Source organism: Harpia harpyja, chromosome Z (genome assembly GCF_026419915.1).
Source record: "Harpia harpyja isolate bHarHar1 chromosome Z, bHarHar1 primary haplotype, whole genome shotgun sequence".
Classification (NCBI taxonomy): Eukaryota; Metazoa; Chordata; class Aves; order Accipitriformes; family Accipitridae; genus Harpia; species Harpia harpyja.
The window spans coordinates 78,666,149-78,688,183 of NC_068969.1; the positions used below are offsets into that span (position 1 = coordinate 78,666,149).

Genomic DNA, 22,035 nt, shown 5'->3' on the forward strand with positions numbered 1-22,035 from the left:
GTTCTAGGATGTGTGTGTTTTATTAAGAGTGTTGCCTTTCTTTTTAAGTAGCAAATACACTGATCCAAGTAACTAGGAAAATAAGGATGGGGAGAAGGGAAAAAAATCCTTTGCCTGAAACAGCTGAGACACTGGGGCACAGATAGGACAGGGTCAGCATGCAGCAACTGGTAAAAAAACCCCAGCTCTTCTATTAGCGCTTTTTGACCCTTTTCCCTCCCCATGCCATGCAAAATATGATACAGAGAGAGAATCTAGTCCAGCATGTTAATAAGCACCTGCAGAATGAAGGCATTGCTTTGCCTTCTGAAGGTGTCTGAAGGTGCAGACTAATCATCTATTGGTGATGGGTTTTGGACTGCTGTTTGTTCTTACTGTGGTGACAGCACAGAAATAGGAGAGTTAGCCTAGGGTTAAGTGGGTTTACTAGGTCTGCATTTTTTTTCTTTTCTCATGGCGTAATGGGGTGTGCTGCATGTACACTGTGAGGTTTTAAAAAAATGCATCCTCGCTCACCTTCTAAGCTACAGTGGATTATTTCCCTGATTCCAGAATATGGTCTCCGGCTTGGAAGTCAGATCTTCATAAAAGAAATGACCCGTACTGGCCTAGCAACCAAAGATGGCAACCTTCATGAAGGGGATATCATTCTCAAGGTCTGTTCTGGCTATACTGCTAGCAGTTCAGCAGGCAGTTGTTATAGTGGTTACTCTGGAGTAAGTCCTGTTACAGTCAATTTTACTATTAAACTTGAGCACAATATGGACTTATTTGTTTACTTGTAGTGTTATTGTTGCCTTTTTCTGTCCAGATCAATGGTACGGTGACAGAGAACATGTCTTTAGGTGATGCCCGAAAATTGATTGAGAAGTCACGGGGAAAGCTCCAGCTGGTTGTCCTCAGGGACAGAAAGCAGACACTGCTCAACATTCCTTCCTTGAATGACAGTGACTCAGAAATGGATGGTGAGTTTTGATGTGGATAAAAAGTTCTGGACTCTGTGCAGGGACAGAATGAAGCTTATAGTGTTTTGCTGTGGTAGAGTGGTACTAGTCTCTGTTAAACAACCAACCAACCAACCCCCCCCCCAACCCCAAACACAAACAAACCTAAGTAATAGCCAATTAAGCATCATGCCCACTTCCTTTAAGTGAAAGAAGAAATTTGTAGTAATCATAATTACATTTTGGGCAGGGACAGAGATAGAAGCAGCAATGTTGGTCTGGCAAAATCAATCTTACTTCTCAGAACAAGCAAGTCAGTTGCTTTAATAAAAGACTTCAGTTTTAAAAACAGGTGGATTGGTCTGGGCTCTCCTTCTGAGGGCATTAACGTTCATGACAGCATTCCACAGGAGGGAAAAAACATCAGGACAAGAGGAAATTAAGTCCCCCTGGACAACTGGTTTCTATTTCCAGTATCTATTCTGTACAAATGATCTCTCACAGTGTATGAGCTATATCTCTAAACATACTCTTGCTTGGGGAAGGGCTCAGGATGTTTGGGGGAGCAGGATGTTACATTACTTAGTGCAAGGTATTTGCTTCTCTGATGTCAGAATAGTTGGTGCAACTTTTTGTAGGTTTTACAGTGAAGACTGAGATACAGTTCAAGTCTGAGGGCTACTCTGTTTCTTTTGTCACAGAAAAGCAATGTGAGGACTGTTAATGTGAAGGTGGTCTTCTGTCTGGGAACCTTTATGAGACCTCAAATAAAAGGCTGCTAACACTTGTTAATGAGTCTATGGTATGCTCAAAGTAGTTGTGCGATGTGAGCGTGTTTCCTAAAGGTTGTGTGAAACCTTCCTGAAATATTTTCAGGGGGCCGGGCGGGTTGAAGCACTAAAAGGCATGCAGCACTTTTTGAATGCTAGTCAAATCCAACTTGGAAAAGGAGTAGGCTTAAAGGTTCAGCATATCTTATATGTGAAAGCTTTGTAAATAAATGTGGTGATCAGATGTGCAGATAATTTAAACAAATCCTGCATTTCTTGATTTGCTGCTCTCTTTACAGACATTTCTGAAATAGAGTCAAACAGATCATTCTCCCCTCAAGATGACAGATTACATCATTCTGATGTAGATTCGCATTCATCCAATGAAAAGCTGAAGGAGAAACCAAGGTAAGAAATGGTCTTTTCTAGTCCATTTTTCTAATGCTTGTCAAAGAAATTCTTAAAATACATGGCATTCTTATCTGATTTCACTACACTTTTTTTTTCTTTTTATTTCTTTTAGTGCAAAAGATGATCCATCCAGTAGGATGTCCAGGATGGGAGCAATGCCTACACCATTCAAATCAACTGGTGACATTGTTAGTCCTGCTGTTACTGTTGTAGACACAAACAAAGAACTGAAGTACCAAGATGACCCAGCAGGTCAGAGTTTGAAGGTTTTGGTTGCTTTTTTTGTTCTGGCCACAGAATTTCTACTCCCCCAATCATGTTGACATATCTAGTATACTCTTCATGTCAACCCCGTCCTGACACACGGAGAAGAGGTCTGTCTTTGCTTTGTGGTGCAGGGAGAGAAGAAACACTGGAGATTATTTGAAGGCAGTTGCTTATTAGAATTACCATCTCAAAAAGCAAGTACTCTCCTAGAGCATCTACTGTAGCCTATTGCCCTAAGCAGCCAAATGAAGCTATTCCTGAAGTCTGATCTGGCTCACCTGAAAGAGTTGTGTATCCCTCCCTTGACCATTTTGTTCTTTTTCAAGTATTAAAAAAAAAAGGGAAGTAAATCAATTCTAGTCAAAGAGATGCTTGACGCTTAAATCTGTATTAATCTTTGGCATGGAGGGGTTTGATTGCTATCTGATAGCTTAAAATTGCTGCCATTTATAACTTTTTTAATAGCTCAGTAACTTTTGTTGGCTTTTTTTACATATAGTGTCTCAACCAAAACCAGTTACAAGAACGATTCTTAAACCCAGCCCTGAAGATGAAGCAATATATGGGTAAGGTGGCACTTGCTGTGTTCTTTTGCACGCCATGTTCTTCCAGTGACCTGTACCTGGTTCTTGGTTGCATGGGTTTGGGGTTTTTTTGCCCATTTGGAGTGGTACTCCTTTTATAGCTTAATGCCAAGAAGAGATGACATGACCTTTAACTGACCATATCTGAGTTGAACTTAGTTTTAGAAGTATCTGCCTGGAAGGTACAGACTTGCCTTCTACCTGGAAGGTATAGAACACCCTCTGCTTCTGAGCTTGCATGGGAATGTACACAATGGTATATTTTCATTCTGCTATATTTAGCACTTTGAGATAGTATTTGGAGTACTATGTCCATTTGGGGGCTCCCCAGGACAAGAGCGACATTGACACACTGGAGCAAGTGTAGGGAGTCAGTGCCTGCAGCATATGACATACAAGAAAAGACCAAGAAAACTGGGGGGTTTTAAGCCTGGAGAAGAGAGGACTGACGGGACATCTTACTGCTGTCATGCAATGACCGAATGGGTAGTGGGTGTAGACAAAACAGAGCCATACTCTTCTCAGAGGGGTGCAGTAGTAGGATGAACAGCAAGGGACCCAGGCTGGAATGCAGGAAATTCTGACTTGACATAAAGAAAAAAACTTCTTATTATGAGGGTGGTTAACCACTGGAACAGCTTTCCCTCGAAGGTTGTGGTATCTCCACCACCAGAGATACTCAAAAACAGCTGGTCAAGGCCCTGAACAACCTGCTTTGAGCAGAGGGCCGTTCTAAGCTGTGCAATTCTGTGGAAGTGTATTTTATACCTCTTCCGTTATTTTATATGCACACAAAAGACAACCTTCCCCTACCCTGCAATATTAAGATACAAAGAGAACATCCTCTATTTAATTTGTAAACAAGCTTGTTGCAAGACAAGGCCAAACATGTGTGTGTTTCTGTACAAGCTGAAAACTTCAGTTCAGAAATTTGTATCTTTTCTTCAAATCCAAGCCCGTGCAGTCCATATTGCAGTTCTAGTCTCTGCTTAGAAATGAACAAAATATTGCTTCCGAATAACAGTTAAGATACTAAAAGTTGCAAACTGTATTAATAGGAAATCAACTTAACGTGTTTTCTTTTGAGAGTTTCCAAATACAGAAATTGAAGGGAGAGGAGCACTGAGATTGGAAGGAGAAGCCTGAAAATAAGGGTTTGAAGATATTCTGTAGCTTGGAGTATTTTCTCAAATGGATTATTCTCTTCTCAGATCTTTTCTGGGTTGGACCCTGCATATGTTGTCATTGATGTGCAAATTAATCAAGTGATTATTTTGGTGAAGGGGAGTTTATAATACAGGCTTAGGGTATTACTGAGAAAGGCTGACAGATAAGTACTGTCCTCTCTGTTGGAAGGTCACTCAGGCATACAGCTTTTCTGACAGCAAAAAAGCTGAACCTAGTCCAGTAGGCTCTCCCACTGCAATATGAAAGGACTGATTGTTAACATACCGGTAGAGTATACTTGGAAATATTTCTCATTAAAAGAAAGCTTGAAGACTTCTGTCTAACAAACATGTTAAATAGCAAAGAAAACAGATATAAATTTAATTCATATGACAGCTCTGAAGCATATAGAGGAAAAAACAATTAGTATGATTACTTACAACTCAGGCTATTTTTACAAAAAAACTGCTCAGCTGCTCAGCTGAGAGAGGGCCCAATAGGTAGGGAAATATTTGGGGACTTCAGGAACAGGGAACTGTTTTCCTGCTCTGTCAAGTCTGTGTATGCCACTTAGTAACTCTGCCTAGTTCAGTTTCCACTCTGAAAAATGCAAATTCTCTGTTTCCTTCCCTCACTGAAGAGTTACCTGGGTAAATACAGCCTATAGAGTGAAAGAAAGGGACTAAGAATATTATTGATACAATTTTGTTGAAAGAGTTGCAATTTTTTCCTCCTGACATCCTGTTATTGTCATATGCCTAACATTTTGCCCTTAATTCCTTTTTCTGCCTCTAAATCTTGTAGTCCTAATACAAAAATGGTGAGATTCAAGAAAGGGGACAGCGTGGGTCTACGACTGGCTGGCGGAAATGATGTAGGGATATTTATTGCTGGAATTCAAGAAGGCACTTCAGCTGATCAGGAGGGACTGCAGGAAGGAGATCAGATTCTTAAGGTATGAGTATAAGTATGTGTCCCTGAAATGCAAATCACTTTTGTATTTTTTGGTTTGCTTCTTAGTGGAAATATGGAAGAAATTATGATCTCATGAAGTCAAGTTACTGCTTTGGAAGTGTGTATATGTAGTGGAGATATCTTACTGAAATGAGTTTTTGAAGGAGAATTGTATATCAAAATTTAGTTTGTTTAAGATTCTGTGGAACAGGTAGGCAGGAGAAATACTAATCAAGAAAAATGCCCCAAGATGGGAGAATAAATTTTCTGTACAATGCTTCTTCCTAGTCTTGGAGGGGAAAAAAATTGAGGCCAGCATATTTTTCTTCTTTCATCTTTCTCCAGTTTCCTTGGGTAACAGTGATTTATTTTTCCAGTTTCTGAATTGTATCATCTATGCCATTTTGTCCTCTTACATTCTCCTTTTTTTCTGAAAATTCGAATAGGAGGCTAATGTAATTTTCTCTTCTGCCTCTTTTCTCTTGTGATAGCCTTGATTTTCAAGGCCTTTTGGAGCCTGTTGAAGTAGAAGAAACAACCTAGCAGTGCACATTCAGGACTTTGTTATTTCAGAAAGATTACTGTTAATGGCTGGAATAAAATACTCCTTACGGCAACAGACATCCATATTGACTTTAAAAAAAAAAGTATAATAAGTGAAGAGAATATTTGAGATTTTTTAGATTAAAGAAAAATCTTTGGTTATTCCTTTTATTGTTGATTTTTCAGGTGTTGATTTTCTTTTTTTTTAAAGTTGGGGTTTTTTGGTACATAGGTGAACACTCAAGACTTCAGAGGCATTGTTCGGGAAGATGCTGTTTTGTATCTCTTAGAAATTCCCAAAGGTGAAACAGTGACAATTTTGGCTCAAAGCAAATATGAAGGTAGGTGCTTTGAACAAAACGTGTGTATATTCATGAAGCTTTTAAGCTCTGTTTTGTCAGTGAAACCACAAATAATCTTTCTTGTGCTTATTCTTGGTAGCATTTTAGTTACCCTCCTTTTCAGTAGTTTAGAACATAGCTGTATTCCATACTACGAGGGTCATACAGATGTGCATGTGTGATGTGTTTTTCAGAGCACTTGTCCATCTCTTTCATTATTAGCAAATAGCATCTATTCTTAATCCTGAAGAGTGACAATGTACTGCTTGTTCTTTCTGCTTTTCTGTCTGTAGCAGCTAGGCCAAGATCTGCTGTTAGCATTCCTTTTCTGCTGTACCTTGATAGTCATAAGGGATTCAGTCAGAACCAAATGGACAGTTTTACTGATGAACTGAGGAGCGAGTAAAGCTTTCCTGTTGGGAGAGACAGCCTACTGTAATAGTGAAGTACCATAGCTGCCTTTTGCTTTGGGAAGGTGCAAGTACCTCCTTCCCTCAGAGCTGCAAGGGCTGTACATGTACAAGTATAGAACAGTGTTGATAATGTGTGTGTGGGGCAATGGATGGGAAGGCTGTGGTTGTGCATCTTTTTGGGTGGAGGGGAAGGCTTTCAAAACTGTTCTCTAGAATGACAGCTTAATCTTTCTTTCAAGTGTAAAAAAAAAAAAAGTAAACTAAAGGGGAGTTCCTGTTTTAGTCTACAGAGACATCATGGCCTGTGGCAGAGGAGATTCATTCTTCATCAGGAGCCACTTCGAGTGTGAAAAAGAGTCACCACAGAGCTTAGCATTCACCAGAGGGGAGATCTTTAGAGTAGTTGATACGCTGTATGATGGCAAACTGGGAAACTGGCTGGCCGTAAGAATTGGAAATGAACTGGAAAAGGGCCTCATTCCAAATAAGAGCAGGTAAGGTGGCATCCTGTCTTCCTATCCATTGTTAGAAGTAAGATTTTTTTTTTTTCCCAAATGATTTTTGCTTCCTATGTCATAACTTTCCACACACACACATCCACCCCACCCAAGAATGAATAAATGCTTTTGTCTTTACTTTCACAACAATTGTGCCTGTAAAAATGTAGATTTTAGAACCATGGCATTACATAAGGAGACGATGAGAAAGGATGGTGTTATGTGCATACTAGATCAGGTATTTGCAAAGAGACCTAGAACTCCTGTTTCAGCAACCAGTCAAGCTTCGAACACTAGCTGTTTCAGTTCCTTTTCTAGAAAATGGGCGGAGGGTCCTATTTTGTTTTTTTTTTTCCTTTTTTCCCCCTTCTACCCCCCACCCCCCCCAAATGAAATCAAACCAAACAAAGCAACAAAAAAGGTACACCTTAGGAAGCTCATGACTGTCTGTTCAAGAAGACTGATGATTAATCTTTTAAAAGAACTTCAGTGCTTGAATTTCTTTTGTATATCCTTAGGAAAAATATTTCAAGAATTTATTCCAAGGCTAATATTTCTTGGTAGCTGTAGTCCTTATTTTTGTGTGAAATACTGAGTGAACCACAGCAATGTTTTTTGCTTAAATATGCTTTCCTAGTCGAAATTCCTGTGAGGTAATACTAAGTGTTCAAATATGCACAAGGAGTAAAAGTATTCAAATTAATCAGCAAAAAAATCAGGGTATTTTTTAGACTGTAGCTGTTAAGTTCTTGAGCATGGAAAGCTCACAATTGCATTGTACGGAAGTTCCTGAAATATGCTTCTTATGTGACTCCTCTGCCTCTTTCCTGGTTAGTACATTCTGTCCTCTCTGTTAACTGATCTGACCAAACTGGCCTTTGTTTCTATGCTGTAGTGACTTATAAAGCCTAGTGGAGAAGAAAACAGGGGCAGTAATTTCTTAGGCCTTCAGTTCTGAGTTGCACTCTCTCACCACCTCTTTGCAGTTGCATTCTTTTATTTATGCTTGTGTGAATTACCAGTTTTAAGACCTGAGGGCTCATTCCTGCCCAGCAATCTTGTAGCTATGGCAGGTCAGAGCATTGTTCTGACACTGTGTTTGCTCCAGGGGAAAAGAACCTGGACTTCTCTATTCTTTCCTCCACTCATGGCTGTCTACCTGGCAAACTTACCTGTTGCAAATTCAAAATCGGTTGTTCTTCGATGAAGGCGCCTTTGCCCTCTTTGACTAGTTCTGCACAAATGAACTCTGTGCTTTCTCTGTCAGAGCTGAGCAGATGGCCAGTGTTCAAAATGCCCAAAAAGATGGCTCAAGCGATAGAGCAGATTTCTGGAGAACACGTGGCCAGCGATCTGGAGTGAAGAAGAATTTGAGGAAGAGTCGTGAGGATCTGACAACTATTGTATCTGTGAGCACAAAATTCCCACCTTATGAGCGAGTTCAGTTGCGTGAGGGTAAGTGAGACTGCTGTGAGCCAGTTGCCCATTTATTCCTGGCTGGTTTAGTGTCCAAATGTTTGGTCAGCTAAGTAAGTGATTTTGAACAAACCCAATTTGGGGGTTCAATGTTAAATTTGAGCAACAGGAAGGGATGACATTTTTCTCAGAATGCAGATTTCTGGATGCTATTAACTACTTTAAGAAAGAAGCTTTTTATGTTTTTAAACTGCTGCTGTTCTCCTTTGCCTCCAAATTACACGTGCCAATTTCAAGGTTTAGAATGAAAAAAAGAAGCAGCAAGCAGGGTTTTCTTGTTTCCTCAGCTTCCCCTTGGCTAGCCCTGAAAGTACAATCCATATGCCTGAGATCAATCACAATCTTTAGCTTGCTCATAAATACTACTTTAACATTACCTTGAGAGCAAATAAAACCCAAGTATTTTCAACAGATTGTCCAAAGGCAGTCAAGGTTGTTGTGGTCCATCTCTGTGACTCTAAACTAGCTATATTACTAGTGACGTTGAGCAAATCAAGATAATTTTCTGGGTATTCACACATGACAGTATTGTGGAACAAAACAAATAGTAAAAAGTATTTTAAAGGAGCTCCCAGATGTCAAGAAGAAGACTGAGCAATAGAATGGCATTCCCCCATTAGCTTATGAGGACTGTGTTTGCACTTGTTTTGACATAAGCATAACAGAATTTTGCATTTCTTTGCTTCTTAAAGCTGCACTGCGGCTGGTTTAGCATTTGTATCTTTATTCACACAAAACCCACTGGGTCAAGGTTCATGCTGTTTTGCTGGATGGAAAGATTACCGAAGATCTGCTGTATGTTTTCAGAACATAGAATCCTCTAAATGCATCTTCATTAGAAGCAAGAAGGAAGCTGTTAAGTTAAAACCACTTCTTTTGCTTTCTCAGCTGATAAAAATAGCTTTCTGTGTGAGTTACGCTTTTGCACAAACTTTTGAGAAATAAGATTTTTAAAATATATCTTTTAATATCTTCAACTTACTCATAACCTTGCATAGTAATTGAGGATCTTGTCTGTGCCACTTTTATATAAAACAAGTCTTATCAGACTGTGATGGGTTGACCCTGGCTGGACGCCAGGTGCCCACCAAAGCCGTTCTATCACTCCCCCTCCTCAGCTGGACAGGGGAGAGAAAATACAACAAAGAGCTTGTGGGTCGAGATAAGGACAGGAGAGATCACTCACCAATTACCGTCACGGGCAAAACAGACTCAGCTTGGGGAAAATTAACTCAATTTATTACAAATCAACCAGAGTAGGGTAATGAGAAATAAAACCAAATCTCAGAACACCTTCCCTCCACCCCTCCCTTCTTCCCGGGCACAACTTCACTCCCGGATTCTTTACCAACCCCCCCAGCGGTGCAGGGGGATGGGGAATGGGGTTTACGGTCAGTTCATCACACATTATTTTCTGCTGCTTCATCCTCCTCAGGGGGAGGACTCATCACACTCTTCCCCTGCTCCAGCGTGGGGTCCCTCCCACAGGAGACAGTCCTCCATGAACTTCTCCAATGTGGGTCCTTCCCACAGGCTGCAGTTCTTCACGAACTGCTCCAGCATGGGTCCTTTCCATGGCGTGCAGTCCTTCAGGAGCACACTGCTCCAGCGTGGGTCCGCCACGGGGTCACAAGTCCTGCCAGAAGACCTGCTCCGTGGGCTCCTCTCTCCACAGATCCGCAGGTCCTGCCAGGAGCCTGCTCCAGCGCGGGCTTCCCATGGGGTCACAGCCTCCTTTGGGAACCCACTTGCTCCAGCGTGGGGTCCTCCACGGGCTGCAGGTGGATATCTGCTCCACTGTGGACCTCCATGGACTGCAGGGCGACAGCCTGCCTCGCCATGGTCTTCCCCACGGGCTGCAGGGGAATCTCTGCTCTGGCGCCTGGAGCATCTCCTCCCCCTCCTTCTTCACTGACCTTGGTGTCTGCAGGGTTGTTTCGCTTACATGTTCTCACTCCTCTCTCCGCCTGCCGTTTTCCATCTGTCCCAACTTGTTTTTCCCTTCTTAAAAATGTTATCACAGAGGCGTTACCACTATCACTGATTGGCTCAGCCTTGGCTGGCAGCGGGTCCGTCTTAGAGCCGGCTGGTATTGGCTCTCTCAAACACAGAGGAAACTTCCAGCAGCTTCTTACAGAAGCCACCCCTGTAACTGCTCCGCCCCCGCTACCAAAACCTTGCCACACAAAGCCAATACACAGACTTATCTTTTCTCCAAATACTTTTCTTTCAGCTGGTTTTAAGAGACCTGTGGTGATATTTGGCCCTGTTGCAGACATCGCTATGGAGAAGTTGTCAAATGATTTGCCTCACCTGTACCAGACAGCAAGTAAGTTGTCCTCCTAGCTTCCTTATCATCCTTAACTGAGAGAATGGATAACTTAATAATCATAGCTGCCTGACCATTCTAGATAAGCTAAAATGTTGTCTTTGCAGAGACAGAACCCAGAGACGCAGGTTCAGAGAAGTCAAGTGGGGTAGTGCGCTTGAACACTGTGAGGCAGATCATTGAGCAGGTAGAGTATTTCTCTGTGAAAATTGCTTACACTCAAAGGCATGTTGTTTGATATGTTTGCTCCTAGAACTTGCAGAGTCCTCAAATCTTCATGGCATCTATTTGTGTAATAAGCAGACTTGGCTTAATGACAGGACTGTTTTGAAATTGTTCAACAATGACTTTTATGATTTTGATAGCTGTCCTCCAAGTGGGAGTGTGACCCTGATATTAGATGTTAAATTCTCCTTCCTTAGTCCATTCTAAATTTGAACAGAGGGGCATCTGTGTTTTACTATATGCATTCTGAATTTGCCATGGAGGCCTTACTGTCATTCAGTGCTCTACTTGCTGTTACTGTCATCAGAAACTTGATGGTTTAGATTGCTTCAGAGTTACTACTGTTGAACTGAACAGGAAGTGACTATGATAGCTAAGGTGGCATCTACTGAGACTGCATTGACTCTTTTTGTAATACTGTTTAGAGATAAAGTAAATAGGTGGTAATAAAGAAGCCTAAAAAATGTAGGCAAAAAGAACGTACTCCAGCTTATTGCCCTGCTTATTGTGCAATAAAATTGATGCCAGAGGGTTAGAATGTCACACAGAAGTCTGTTCAGAGCTCAGGCCCCACTGAAGCACATGTTTGAAAATCCCATTCATTTTTGCACTAGAAGTAGCTAAGAAGGAATATATTAAATGAAAAAAGTGAGATTTGCCTCAGCTAGTAAGTGTAGATAAAAGCTCACAGATAGCATGCAGAATAGTTGTGGTAGTAGAAGCTGTGGAAGGGGCAGGTAGAGAGAAAATCTAGTTAACTTTCACTACCTATTTAAAAAAAAAAAAAAAAAAAGTGGAATAATTGCATTTTACTTAACATGAGAGTTAGTTAACATAAGAATGTGGACATTCAGGCAAAAGCTGTCTAGAAAAATGGACCTGAAAGAAAAAGGCTGCCTGCTGTGGCTTCTGGATCTGATATAACTGCGGGGGAAAAAAATCCAACAAATTGTGGGGGTTTGTTGGACAAAAATATCCTGGTTTTCTTAGGATACCATGTTCCAACCACCTCCTCTTGTTCCCCATAAGCAGCACACTGACTGAGCTTTCTTCTTAACAGGATAAACATGCTCTGTTGGATGTGACTCCTAAAGCAGTGGACCTGCTAAATTATACCCAGTGGTTTCCAATTGTGGTCTTCTTTAACCCAGACAGTAAGCAGGGTGTGAAAACCATGAGACAAAGGCTATGTTCCACATCTAACAAGAGCTCAAGAAAACTTTATGAGCAAGCAAACAAACTGAAGAAAACTTGTTCCCACCTCTTTACAGGTAAGGAAGAATGCATGTCTAACCTGCTTACCAAGAGAGTAGTGGATGTGACTGTGTGAGTCTTGAGACATCCACTTACTACTCTGCATATTAAGTCATGCAGGCTGGAACTAAAAGGGTGTGAAGGTATGGTCATGAGCAATCCCTTCCTTGACTTTTTTCAAAGTTCCTTGTTCTGCCAAATTCTAATACAAAAGAAATTTTGAATCGGTGTACTGTCATTAAAAGATAAGTGATTTAATAAGTTTGGGGAATGGACGAACAATAAAATGACAATACCATGCTTCTGTTAGTGATCTAAATGAAATGGCTGTTTAACATTCTCACATAACTAAAACAAAAAGTGTTAAACAGCAAAGACTGGATAAAGGTTCACATTGCATTTGGTGTGTATATATGCTTTTTCCTTCAATTTTTACAGCCACCATCAATTTGAATTCGGCCAATGATAGCTGGTATGGTAGTCTGAAAGATACAATTCAGCAACAGCAAGGAGAAGCAGTATGGGTATCAGAAGGAAAGGTAAGCAGTCAGTCCATACTATACTAAGTTACACAAGATGTCTCAAGATAATCTCTTGCCAGTAAAAATTTTTCAGAATTTTGTTTGCCAATGCTGGATATGTTAGACAAGTAGTAAGCTGATGTCTTTCTTGGAAACAAAAAATTACTTATTATAGTTCTTTCTGTTATACTAATGCTGTGGCTAGGGGAGAATGGTGAGGAGGCATAAACTTTTACAGGACTTTCCTTTACGATTCTGCATTAGAGTTTCTTTCAGTTCTGCAAAGTCATGCTGAGACCTAACTGGACTCTGATTTTTAAATATTTAGACTTTGTTCCTTAATTCTTACTGACTTTTCTCTAGATGGATGGCATGGAAGATGACGCAGATGATCGTATGTCTTACCTTACTGCAATGGGTGCTGACTATTTGAGTTGTGACAGCCGTCTGATCAGTGACCTAGAGGATACAGATGGAGAAGGGGGGGCATACACTGACAATGAACTTGATGAGCCCTTGGACGAACCAAGGATTTCATCTGTTAGCCGGTCATCCGAACCTGTGCATCATGAGGAGGTGAGATGACTGCATTTTCAACAAGACTGTACTTTGGACTTTCTGAAAGCCCTGTATGTATGGCTTAAAAATTAGAGGCTTTTAAACTGCAGCTTTATCTTACCTCTGATAGTGTTTTAGAGCTACGATGTGTAGAGCAAAAATAATAATAGCTCTGCTTTTCTGCCTAACTCTATAAGTTTCCTGATGATGTCTCATCACCTTGAATTTTGCAATTTTATCTGCAGTGATTGTGGCCAGGTTGCTGACAGTCATTTGACTCCTGGTTACTGTTCCCAAAATAGTAAACTTGAGAGAGAGAAAAAATGATAGAATTACTGGATAATGCAGTGATTTTATCTCTTATTTTCTTTCACAGAGTTTAAAAAAATTTAGTCCAGAACCAAGGGCTCAGTTGAGAAAAGCTGGTAGCAGGGAGATCCTTAGAGAACCAAGTCCACCTCCAGCATTCAAGCCTGAACCACCTAAGGTAAACTTACAGAAACAAATCTGAATACAAAGTTCCTCTTTCTGGAGGACTTTCCAGGGTGCCACATTAAGAAGAGCAATAGGCATGATCAGAGACTAGAAAACATTTTAAGTGTGAAGAGAAGGAATGACAAAGTATTGCAGGACCAAGCAGGTAAAAAACTTACAGGGTAACAGTTCTCTTCAAATATGTGTGTCGTGGTTTAACCCCAGCCAGCAACTAAGCACCACGCAGCTGCTCACTCACTCCCCCCCCACACAGTGGGATGGGGGAGAAAATCAGGAAAAAGAAGCAAAACCCGCAGGTTGAGATAAGAACGGTTTAATAGAACAGAAAAGAAGAAACTAATAATGATAATGATAACACTAATAAAATGACAACAGCAAAATGAAAGGATTGGAATGTACAAATGATGCGCAGTGCAATTGCTCACCACCCGCCGACTGACACGCAGCTAGTCCCCCGAGCAGCGATTCCCCACCTCCACTTCCCAGTTTCTATACTGGGCATGATGTCACATGGTATGGAATACGCTGTTGGCCAGTTTGGGTCAGGTGCCCTGGCTCTGTCCTGGGCCAACTTCTTGTGCCCCTCCAGCTTTCTCGCTGGCTGGGCATGAGAAGCTGAAAAATTAGTCTAAACACTACTTAGCAACAACTGAAAACATCAGTGTTATCAACATTCTTCACATACTGAACTCAAAACATAGCACTGTACCAGCTGCTAGGAATACGGTTAACTCTATCCCAGCTGAAACTAGGACAATGTGTAATCTCTATATGGAATAAGAAAGTAGACTCCTTTTTGTGTGTGCTAAAAAAGTGCCTTTCAATTTGTTAGCTCAGCAAGAACAAATGTAGGCTAATGTATCTGACGGCCATTATTGTGAAGCACAAAACCAGAATCTACCCCCTCTGAAATCGGTCTCCATCACTAGAAATTGATGTTAACTGTTTATTTAAACCTTGCTCAGGAGTGATGCAGGGAAAAAAAATCATGATGTTTGGACACCAAACTCTGTTTTAGCAATTCCTGATCTCACCTGACCCCAAAGTCCTTTCTTTATGAAGATGGGTGCCCTCACATACTGCATATATTCAATTTATATTAAAGTATGCCTTGACAATGGAGACTGGGCAGAGTAGGATATGTGTAAGGAAAATAAAGATGGAATAGAAAACAGACTTGGGTCTTGTGCACTTCCAAACTCCTGGTAGTGATATTCTATGTCAGGTAGTACTGACTGACAAATCATTTAGGAGGTCAGTTTTCTCTGTGCTGCCCCCTAACACACATAGTTCTGGTAATCCTTAACAAATGGGACAAACAAGTGTAAATATCTTAGTCTTCTATAGGTTGATGTGTAGCATATGAGTGTATGGCTTAAATGTTGCAGCAGTTCAAATACCTTTCAAGGGTTACTTCAGATGAAGGTTGACACTGTTAAATACATAGGAAAAATGATTAATTTCAGATTAAAACATTCATTTGAAATGAAAATTATGAAGTTGCTGATGTAGACTTTGTTTGCGTGTTTTATACTTACAGGGAAAGTTACAAAAAGAGGATCCATATGACTTCCCCAAGAACTATGACTCCAAATCAAGTAACGTTGCTGTCAGCAGTGAGACTTCAATTGTATCAGCTAAAGCAGCACCACCACCTGTTTCTGTGAAACCTGCCTTTGGGCGTCCCATCCTGAGAAACTCTCAGCCAGCAGTCCCAGCTGCAGAAGAAGAGGAGGAGGCAAAGTTGGAAGAGGAAGGAAGCGAACAAGAAACTACTCCAAAATCTGTATTGAGGAAAGTAAAAATATTTGAGGAGATGGATCATAAGGCAAGGATGCAAAGAATGCAAGAGCTACAAGAGGCCCAGAATGCCAGGGTACGAACAGATGCATTCTCCCCCTGCTGTCCTTTCCAGCATATAGAACAGCCTGCGTCCTGAAAATGAAAATCATGCCCTTGCATTGTCTTGCCTCTGGGGAGAGAAGTTTGGGAAACCACACATACAGACATACTATTGTGTGAATTTGAATGTAAAAAGAGGGCGTATTTTAAGGCTTCCTATTGTAACTATAGAAAGCTGACTTCTAATAATCCTGTTGCTTTCGTCAATCCATTGTTTTCACATGCACTTTGAATTACTATTCTAGCAAAAGAATAGTTATATAATTACATAATTGCAGTAGTATGAATAAGATCAGTTATCAATTTGTGCTTTGTTTCAGATCTGCTAGATGTACAGTCTAGGATTCCTAATGGATAGACTTAAAAAGAACAGTTATTTTCTCCTACTTTCTTTTAAAGCTTGAAATAGCCCAGAAGCACCCGGATATTTATGCTGTCCCTGTCAAAACACCAAAGTCAGAACAGAACTGGCTCCAGCCTGTGAGGTAAGGTGTATCCAGTTTAAAGTATTCTGTCTTGATTGTTTGCTTCACCAGCAGGAGGAAAACTGATCTTGCCAATTTTTTATTCGTACAAATAATCCTGCCTTGGTATATTGCTTCATTGTTGTGCCTTAAAGATTACTGTAAAGGTGGGACAAAATTTCAGTGCACTCTTCTTGGTTTTCAGCATATTTTTTTCTTTTAGTTCATTCATAGTATTTGAGTTACCTAGGAAGAAACACTGTATTCTTTTGCTGTAATATTTGCAGAGCCAGTTTTTTGCCCCAGTCAGTATTACTCAGCTTTTCTGCATTCATGTCCTCTGATGTCCATTTTTCCTGTGCTAGACACTTGATGACTGTTATTCTATCCTAACAAATAATTGCTGTTTTGGTTACTTAATAATACCTGATTACTTAAATGCTTATTCAGTTACAGATGTATTGTGTGGGTAGGGAAACTGAGGATGAAACTTCCCTGAAGTCACCCATCAAGTCTCGTGAAAAGTAGTAGTCTTTCATTAAAATTCAATGAGTTCTGGACTGGTTGACCATGTGTGATCTTATCCTACACACTGCGTATTTCTGTGACTTGAGCAGTCACCTATGCAAGAGCTAACACACTGTATGATGGATTTTGTTTTCTGCTCTGCAGGACTTTTAAGTTTTTCTTGCCTCCTAGTAATAGCCGATAGAAATGGGACTTTTTTTTCTAGTGAATCAAATCCTTTGATGTCATAGTATATAATTAAAATGCAAATGGAAAACATGAAGTGATTATTTTCAGGCTTTCTTGGGGGTTCAGAAAAGCATACTTTTTTATATAGCCTTGGAAGCTTTTTAGAAGTAGTGAAAAGTAACCTTTAATCACATATGCAGAGTGTTTGCTTACATACAGAAATCAGTGCTGCTGCCTTTTTACAGGAATGTTAACGATTGGCCTAGGGGGAGTGTTTAAGCACTAGGGCAATGTGGAAGGAGGATAACATCTTGGCTTTGTACAATGTGGACTACAAAAATCATGGCTTTTAAAACTGAGGCAATGCCCTTCCTTGGCAGATTTTATTTCTATATATCTGCTTAGTGTCACATTAAATGCGTAGCACCAGAGTGTATAAAACGCAAACGTGTGGGTTATTTCTGCCCACTTTTAAGGATAAGAGGTCTAGTGAGAGTCTTGATTGAGGAGAGAAGGCTATCAATTTAAGAAATGTCACATAAATAGTTTTCAGACTTTGAGACAGGAAACTGGGGATGCAAAAGAAGCAGCAAGCATAGAAAGAATCTGGTGCAAAAATAATTGAGGAAAATGTCAGTTGGGATAGCAGCCATGGCTGAAAACCTTTCTGCTCAGGGAATGAAGTGCTGTAAAGCTCTTGATGTGTATGTATGTATGCTGGGCTGTTTTAGTTAAATTTGGCATTCTTCCAGGTAGGTTGAGTAGATCAAATCTGAACATCAGGCTACAGCTTGATGGAAAGAAGATGCCTCTCCAGATAGACTTACCATGGCCATGCAATTTTTTATGGGCTAGGGAGGGGTTTTATTTACTCCATATGCCTTTCTAGGGTGTACACGGCCTTAAAGCCAATACTAATTATTTTTGAGCTTTTCAGAATGGAAGTAAACATTATCTCTCTCTTTCCCTGTCTCGCTGTGTTAGCTCCAGAGCTCCAGAACCCCAGAAACCTCCTATTAGACCTTACCTAGAGAACCGTGGCAGCTACGGCAGCGATGCAGAGGAGGAGGAGGAGTACCGCCGGCAGCTATCAGACCACTCTAAGAAGGGGTATTATGGACAGCCGTCCAGATACAGAGACACAGAATTGTAGGCTTGCTAGTATGTGCATGTATAATGCTCTTTTGAGGTTTCTTCCTTCACAGCCAACGTGGAGCAGTAGTTAGTCTTGAAGAGCTATATTTTTATTGGGGGTGGTGTTAGAGGATACGCTACTCAACTTAGACATATCTATACGCTGGAACTGGAAGAGTTCATTTTTGGGGATATTACTTTTGTTAGCATCTAAGAAAAGAAATCACTATTGCCTGAATGCTGTTGCCTGTTTATGAGGACCAAATCCTGACAGTTTGTGTTAATTCTTGGTATTTTCATATTTTAACATAAAAACCCTTTTTTCCCTTGTATTAATGCTGCCTTTTTGGACTGTTCTACTGTGTTATGAAAGTACGATCCCAGAGATACACTTCTTATTGCAGTACAACTAAATTTGAAAGTGTATTTGAAGAACAGTAAGTGCCTTTAACAAGAAGCATCTTAAACTGTTTGTTTTGACATCTGATACTTGGTGCAAAGCCATAACACACTAAAAGGGGATAGACTGTTTTACCTGTCCTTTTTTTTTTATCAGTTTCATGGTAACAATTTCCCTTGCATGTTATTTTTCTAAGTTCATAGGTGCATATGCAATATTTCATAAATACTGACTGTACATAATAAAGGTGCAACTGACTGTGTTGTTGGAAAAGACCAGGATGTGCTTAAACAGAGAAAATGATATAGAAATTTCAATCATGTATTAAAATTTACACAGACTGCAAATAATAAAGCATATATTCTAGACAAACCTTGTGTATCTTATTTTTCTTCTACTAGTCTTCTAGAATCTCTGACTCTCATGAGTATACTTACAGCAGTACACTGTTCAGTTCAGGGTCTCATCTCCTGCGGTTCAAGTAACTGGGAAACATCACTGTTGATGCTGCTTCCCACTGTTCTGAACATCGTTTCAAAATTTGTTGTGATTTAAAAGAAAACTGACAAGGAGCTATGGACTTCCTGCAAGAGACTTATCTTTTAGAGTATCAACTTCTGCCCCCGCATTCCTGCTATTTATCCTTAATTCTGCTATATAGAATAAAAATTATTGAAAGGATCATAGAGAAATTTATTTTTGCTCATGCGATAGAAAACATGGTTTTCTAATGCTCTCTTAAAACAAAAAAACATAGAATTTCCTTGAAGCAAAGGAATAGATGCATGTCAGATGAGGAAACTTGTGTTGCTTACCATATATTAGAATCATAGAATAGAATCGTTTAGGCTGGAGAAGACCCTTAAGATCGTTGAGTCCAACCGTAAAGCTAACACTGCCAAGTCCACCAACAACCCATGTCCCTAAGCGCCACGTCTACACGTCTTTTGAACATCTCCAGGGATGGTCACTCCACCACTTCCCTGGGCAGCCTGTTCCGATGCTTGACAACCCTTTCGGTGAAGACATTTTTCCTAATATCCAATCTAAACCTCCCTTGAGCCGTTTCCTCTTGTCCTATCGCTTGTTCCTTGGGAGAAGAGACTGACACCCACCTCGCTACAACCTCCTTTCAGGTAGTTGTAGAGAGCAATAAGGTCTCCCCTCAGCCTCCTCCTCAGGCTACACAACCCCAGTCCTTTCGGCTGCTCCTCACAGGACTTGTTCTCTAGGCCCTTCGCCAGCTTCATTGCTCTGCTTTGGATGCGCTCCGGCACCCCAGTGTCTTTCTTGTAGCGAGGGGCCCAAAACTGAACACGGCATTCAAGGTGCGGCCTCACCAGTGCCAAGTACAAAGGGATGAGCACTTCCCTAGTCCTGCTGGCCACACTATTTCTGATACAAGCCAGGATGCTGTTGGAGCCAAGTCCAGGAAGGGGCACTGAGCCTTGTTGAGCCTCGTACGATTGGCCTCAGCCCATCGATCCAGCCTGTCCAGATCCCTCTGTGGAGCCTTCCTACCCTCAAGCAGACCAACCCTCCCACCCAACTTGGTGTCATCTGCAAGCTTGCTGAGGGTGCACTTGGTCCCCTCATCCTGATCATTGATAAAGATTTTAAAGATAGCAATATAAAAATTGATGTAAATATATAGGAATATAAATACATAGAATACAAATATAACAAAATACAGAAATATATATAGACTATCTAAAAATAAATTAATATAAAAATATTGCTAAAGATATTACTTTCATTAAGCCTTTTTTACATTCAGCTGGAGAGAATTTGTTAGCATTAAAACTTCTTCTGTTCCATATGTTTTTATGTTTTCTATATGTTTTTAGATGTAGCTTTTGCTGTACTTCAGTACCACAACTCTTATCTTTCAAATGATTAAGTACTGCCTGTATTAGAATGTAGTTTATGGTTTGGTTGTGTAATAAAAAAGCTAAAATAAGCATCAGTTCTTCCATGTGATTTTCCCCATGACAACCCAAGATCCTTGATGCATTCATTTCATGGACAGTTCTTATTTAGTGGTGTTGTGGTTTAACCCCAGCCAGCCACTAAGCACCATGCAGCCGCTCGCTCACTCCACCCCATCCAGTGGGATGGGGCAGAGAACCAGAAGGAAAAAGGCCAAACTCGTGGGTTGAGATAAGAACAGTTTAATAGAACAGAAAGGAAGAAACTAATAATAATAATAGTAAAATGACAATAATAATAGAATTGGAATATACAAAACAAGTGATGCACAATGCAATTGCTCACCACTCGCCAAACGGTGACCAGTTAGTTCCCGAGCAGCGATCCCCCCAGGCCAACTCCCCCCAGTTTATATACCTGACATGACGTCGCATGGTATGGAATACCCCTTTGGCCAGTTTGGGTCAGTTGTCCTGGCTGTGTCCCCTCCCAACTTCTTGCTGGCTGGGCATGAGAAGCTGAAAAATCCTTGACTTAGCATAAATACTACTTAGCAACAACTGAAAACATCAGTGTGTTACTGACATTCTTCTCATACTGAATCTGAGACATAATATACCAGCTACTAGAAAGAAAATTAACTCTATACCAGCCAAAACCAGGACAAGTGGGTAATTATTCTGTGAGGCTTATTCTCCTTGGTATTCAGTATGTGGATACCCTATGCTTTATGCAGCCAACAAATAGTATTAAAAGTATATATTTGTTTATTTTCATAATTTCAGAGAAAATCATCAGTGCATTCAAATGTCTCTGTTATCTCTGGAAATCTAGAGGGAAGCATCTGTTAAAATACAGTGCTTCCTGATCAAGCTGCCATGCCTTAATACCTGCTTGTTCCTGAGTAGCTCTACAAAGATCAGGAAATACACTTTCAGAGCAACTCTGCAGTGTAGGTGACACACAAAAGTAAGTGTTGATGTGAAGTTCATCTCTTTGTTTTCTGTGGTGTAGGAGCGAGAGAAAATAACTTGGGATTGCATCTTGTTTCTTTTTATTCTCTCCCTACAGAGAAAGAGTGGTCCAGAGGGTTGGTAGTAGAGGCATGGGTTGACTCAAAGTTGATGAGGGAACAAATCAGATGCAAAGACTAAGCCATTTCTCCCAACCAGTTCCTGAGTCTGTAATCCAGTCGGTAAACAATTCTGGTACTGTGGCTTTATTTTGCTCAACCAAATTTTTGGGGATACATGTTGATTCCTTCACCTCAGAAGACTTCTAAAGGTGCCATGTAATGCAGAAAAAGTACTACTCCTTCACTGTCTAACAAAGGAGTTCAAAGGGAGAAATGTTTAGCCTTCACTCTCATTGCAGTATCAGGGTGTCTGAACTCTGGAAGATTGTTTCAGTATTCTGTAGGGTGCTGAAAGTCTGTGCAATGTTGCTAATAAATTCTCCTTTCACTCTGAGTGCCAAGGGAAACTTAAATCTGAACATTCACAGAATAGACTTTGGTCTTGGAATGACTAGCTTGCTTTCTTCCCCCATATAATGCTGAAGACGAAATAGGTCTTTTTTTTATCGTCCTATTTTTATTGGCTTTTGTACTAGTGATGTGGTTTAAGCCCAGCAGGTAACAAAGCACCATGAAGCTGCTTGCTCACTCCTCCCCACCAGCCCCAGTGGGATGAGGAGAAAATATAAAGAAAAGTTTGTGAGTCGAGGCAAGGACAGGGCGGGATCACTCACCTCTTATGGTCA

General features: G+C 40.6%; 1 protein-coding gene across 4 annotated transcripts in view; it reads left to right on the plus strand.

Moving 5' to 3' along the window:
- TJP2 (tight junction protein 2) overlaps positions 1-18,717 on the plus strand; it is a 69,230-nt gene extending 50,513 nt beyond the window's left edge. For all 4 annotated transcript variants that reach the window (XM_052775593.1, XM_052775590.1, XM_052775592.1 and 1 more), the window contains 18 exons: positions 553-656; positions 812-965; positions 2,014-2,122; positions 2,238-2,377; positions 2,892-2,958; positions 4,948-5,098; positions 5,873-5,981; positions 6,678-6,888; positions 8,159-8,346; positions 10,601-10,696; positions 10,804-10,883; positions 11,982-12,192; positions 12,614-12,714; positions 13,060-13,272; positions 13,631-13,741; positions 15,290-15,625; positions 16,051-16,136; positions 17,796-18,717. In XM_052775593.1, coding sequence (XP_052631553.1) covers positions 553-656; positions 812-965; positions 2,014-2,122; positions 2,238-2,377; positions 2,892-2,958; positions 4,948-5,098; positions 5,873-5,981; positions 6,678-6,888; positions 8,159-8,346; positions 10,601-10,696; positions 10,804-10,883; positions 11,982-12,192; positions 12,614-12,714; positions 13,060-13,272; positions 13,631-13,741; positions 15,290-15,625; positions 16,051-16,136; positions 17,796-17,964 — 2,636 coding nt within the window. In that variant the 3' untranslated portion in view covers positions 17,965-18,717. The remainder of the gene's footprint in view (positions 1-552; positions 657-811; positions 966-2,013; positions 2,123-2,237; positions 2,378-2,891; positions 2,959-4,947; positions 5,099-5,872; positions 5,982-6,677; positions 6,889-8,158; positions 8,347-10,600; positions 10,697-10,803; positions 10,884-11,981; positions 12,193-12,613; positions 12,715-13,059; positions 13,273-13,630; positions 13,742-15,289; positions 15,626-16,050; positions 16,137-17,795) is intronic.
- The last annotated feature ends 3,318 nt before the right edge of the window (positions 18,718-22,035 follow it).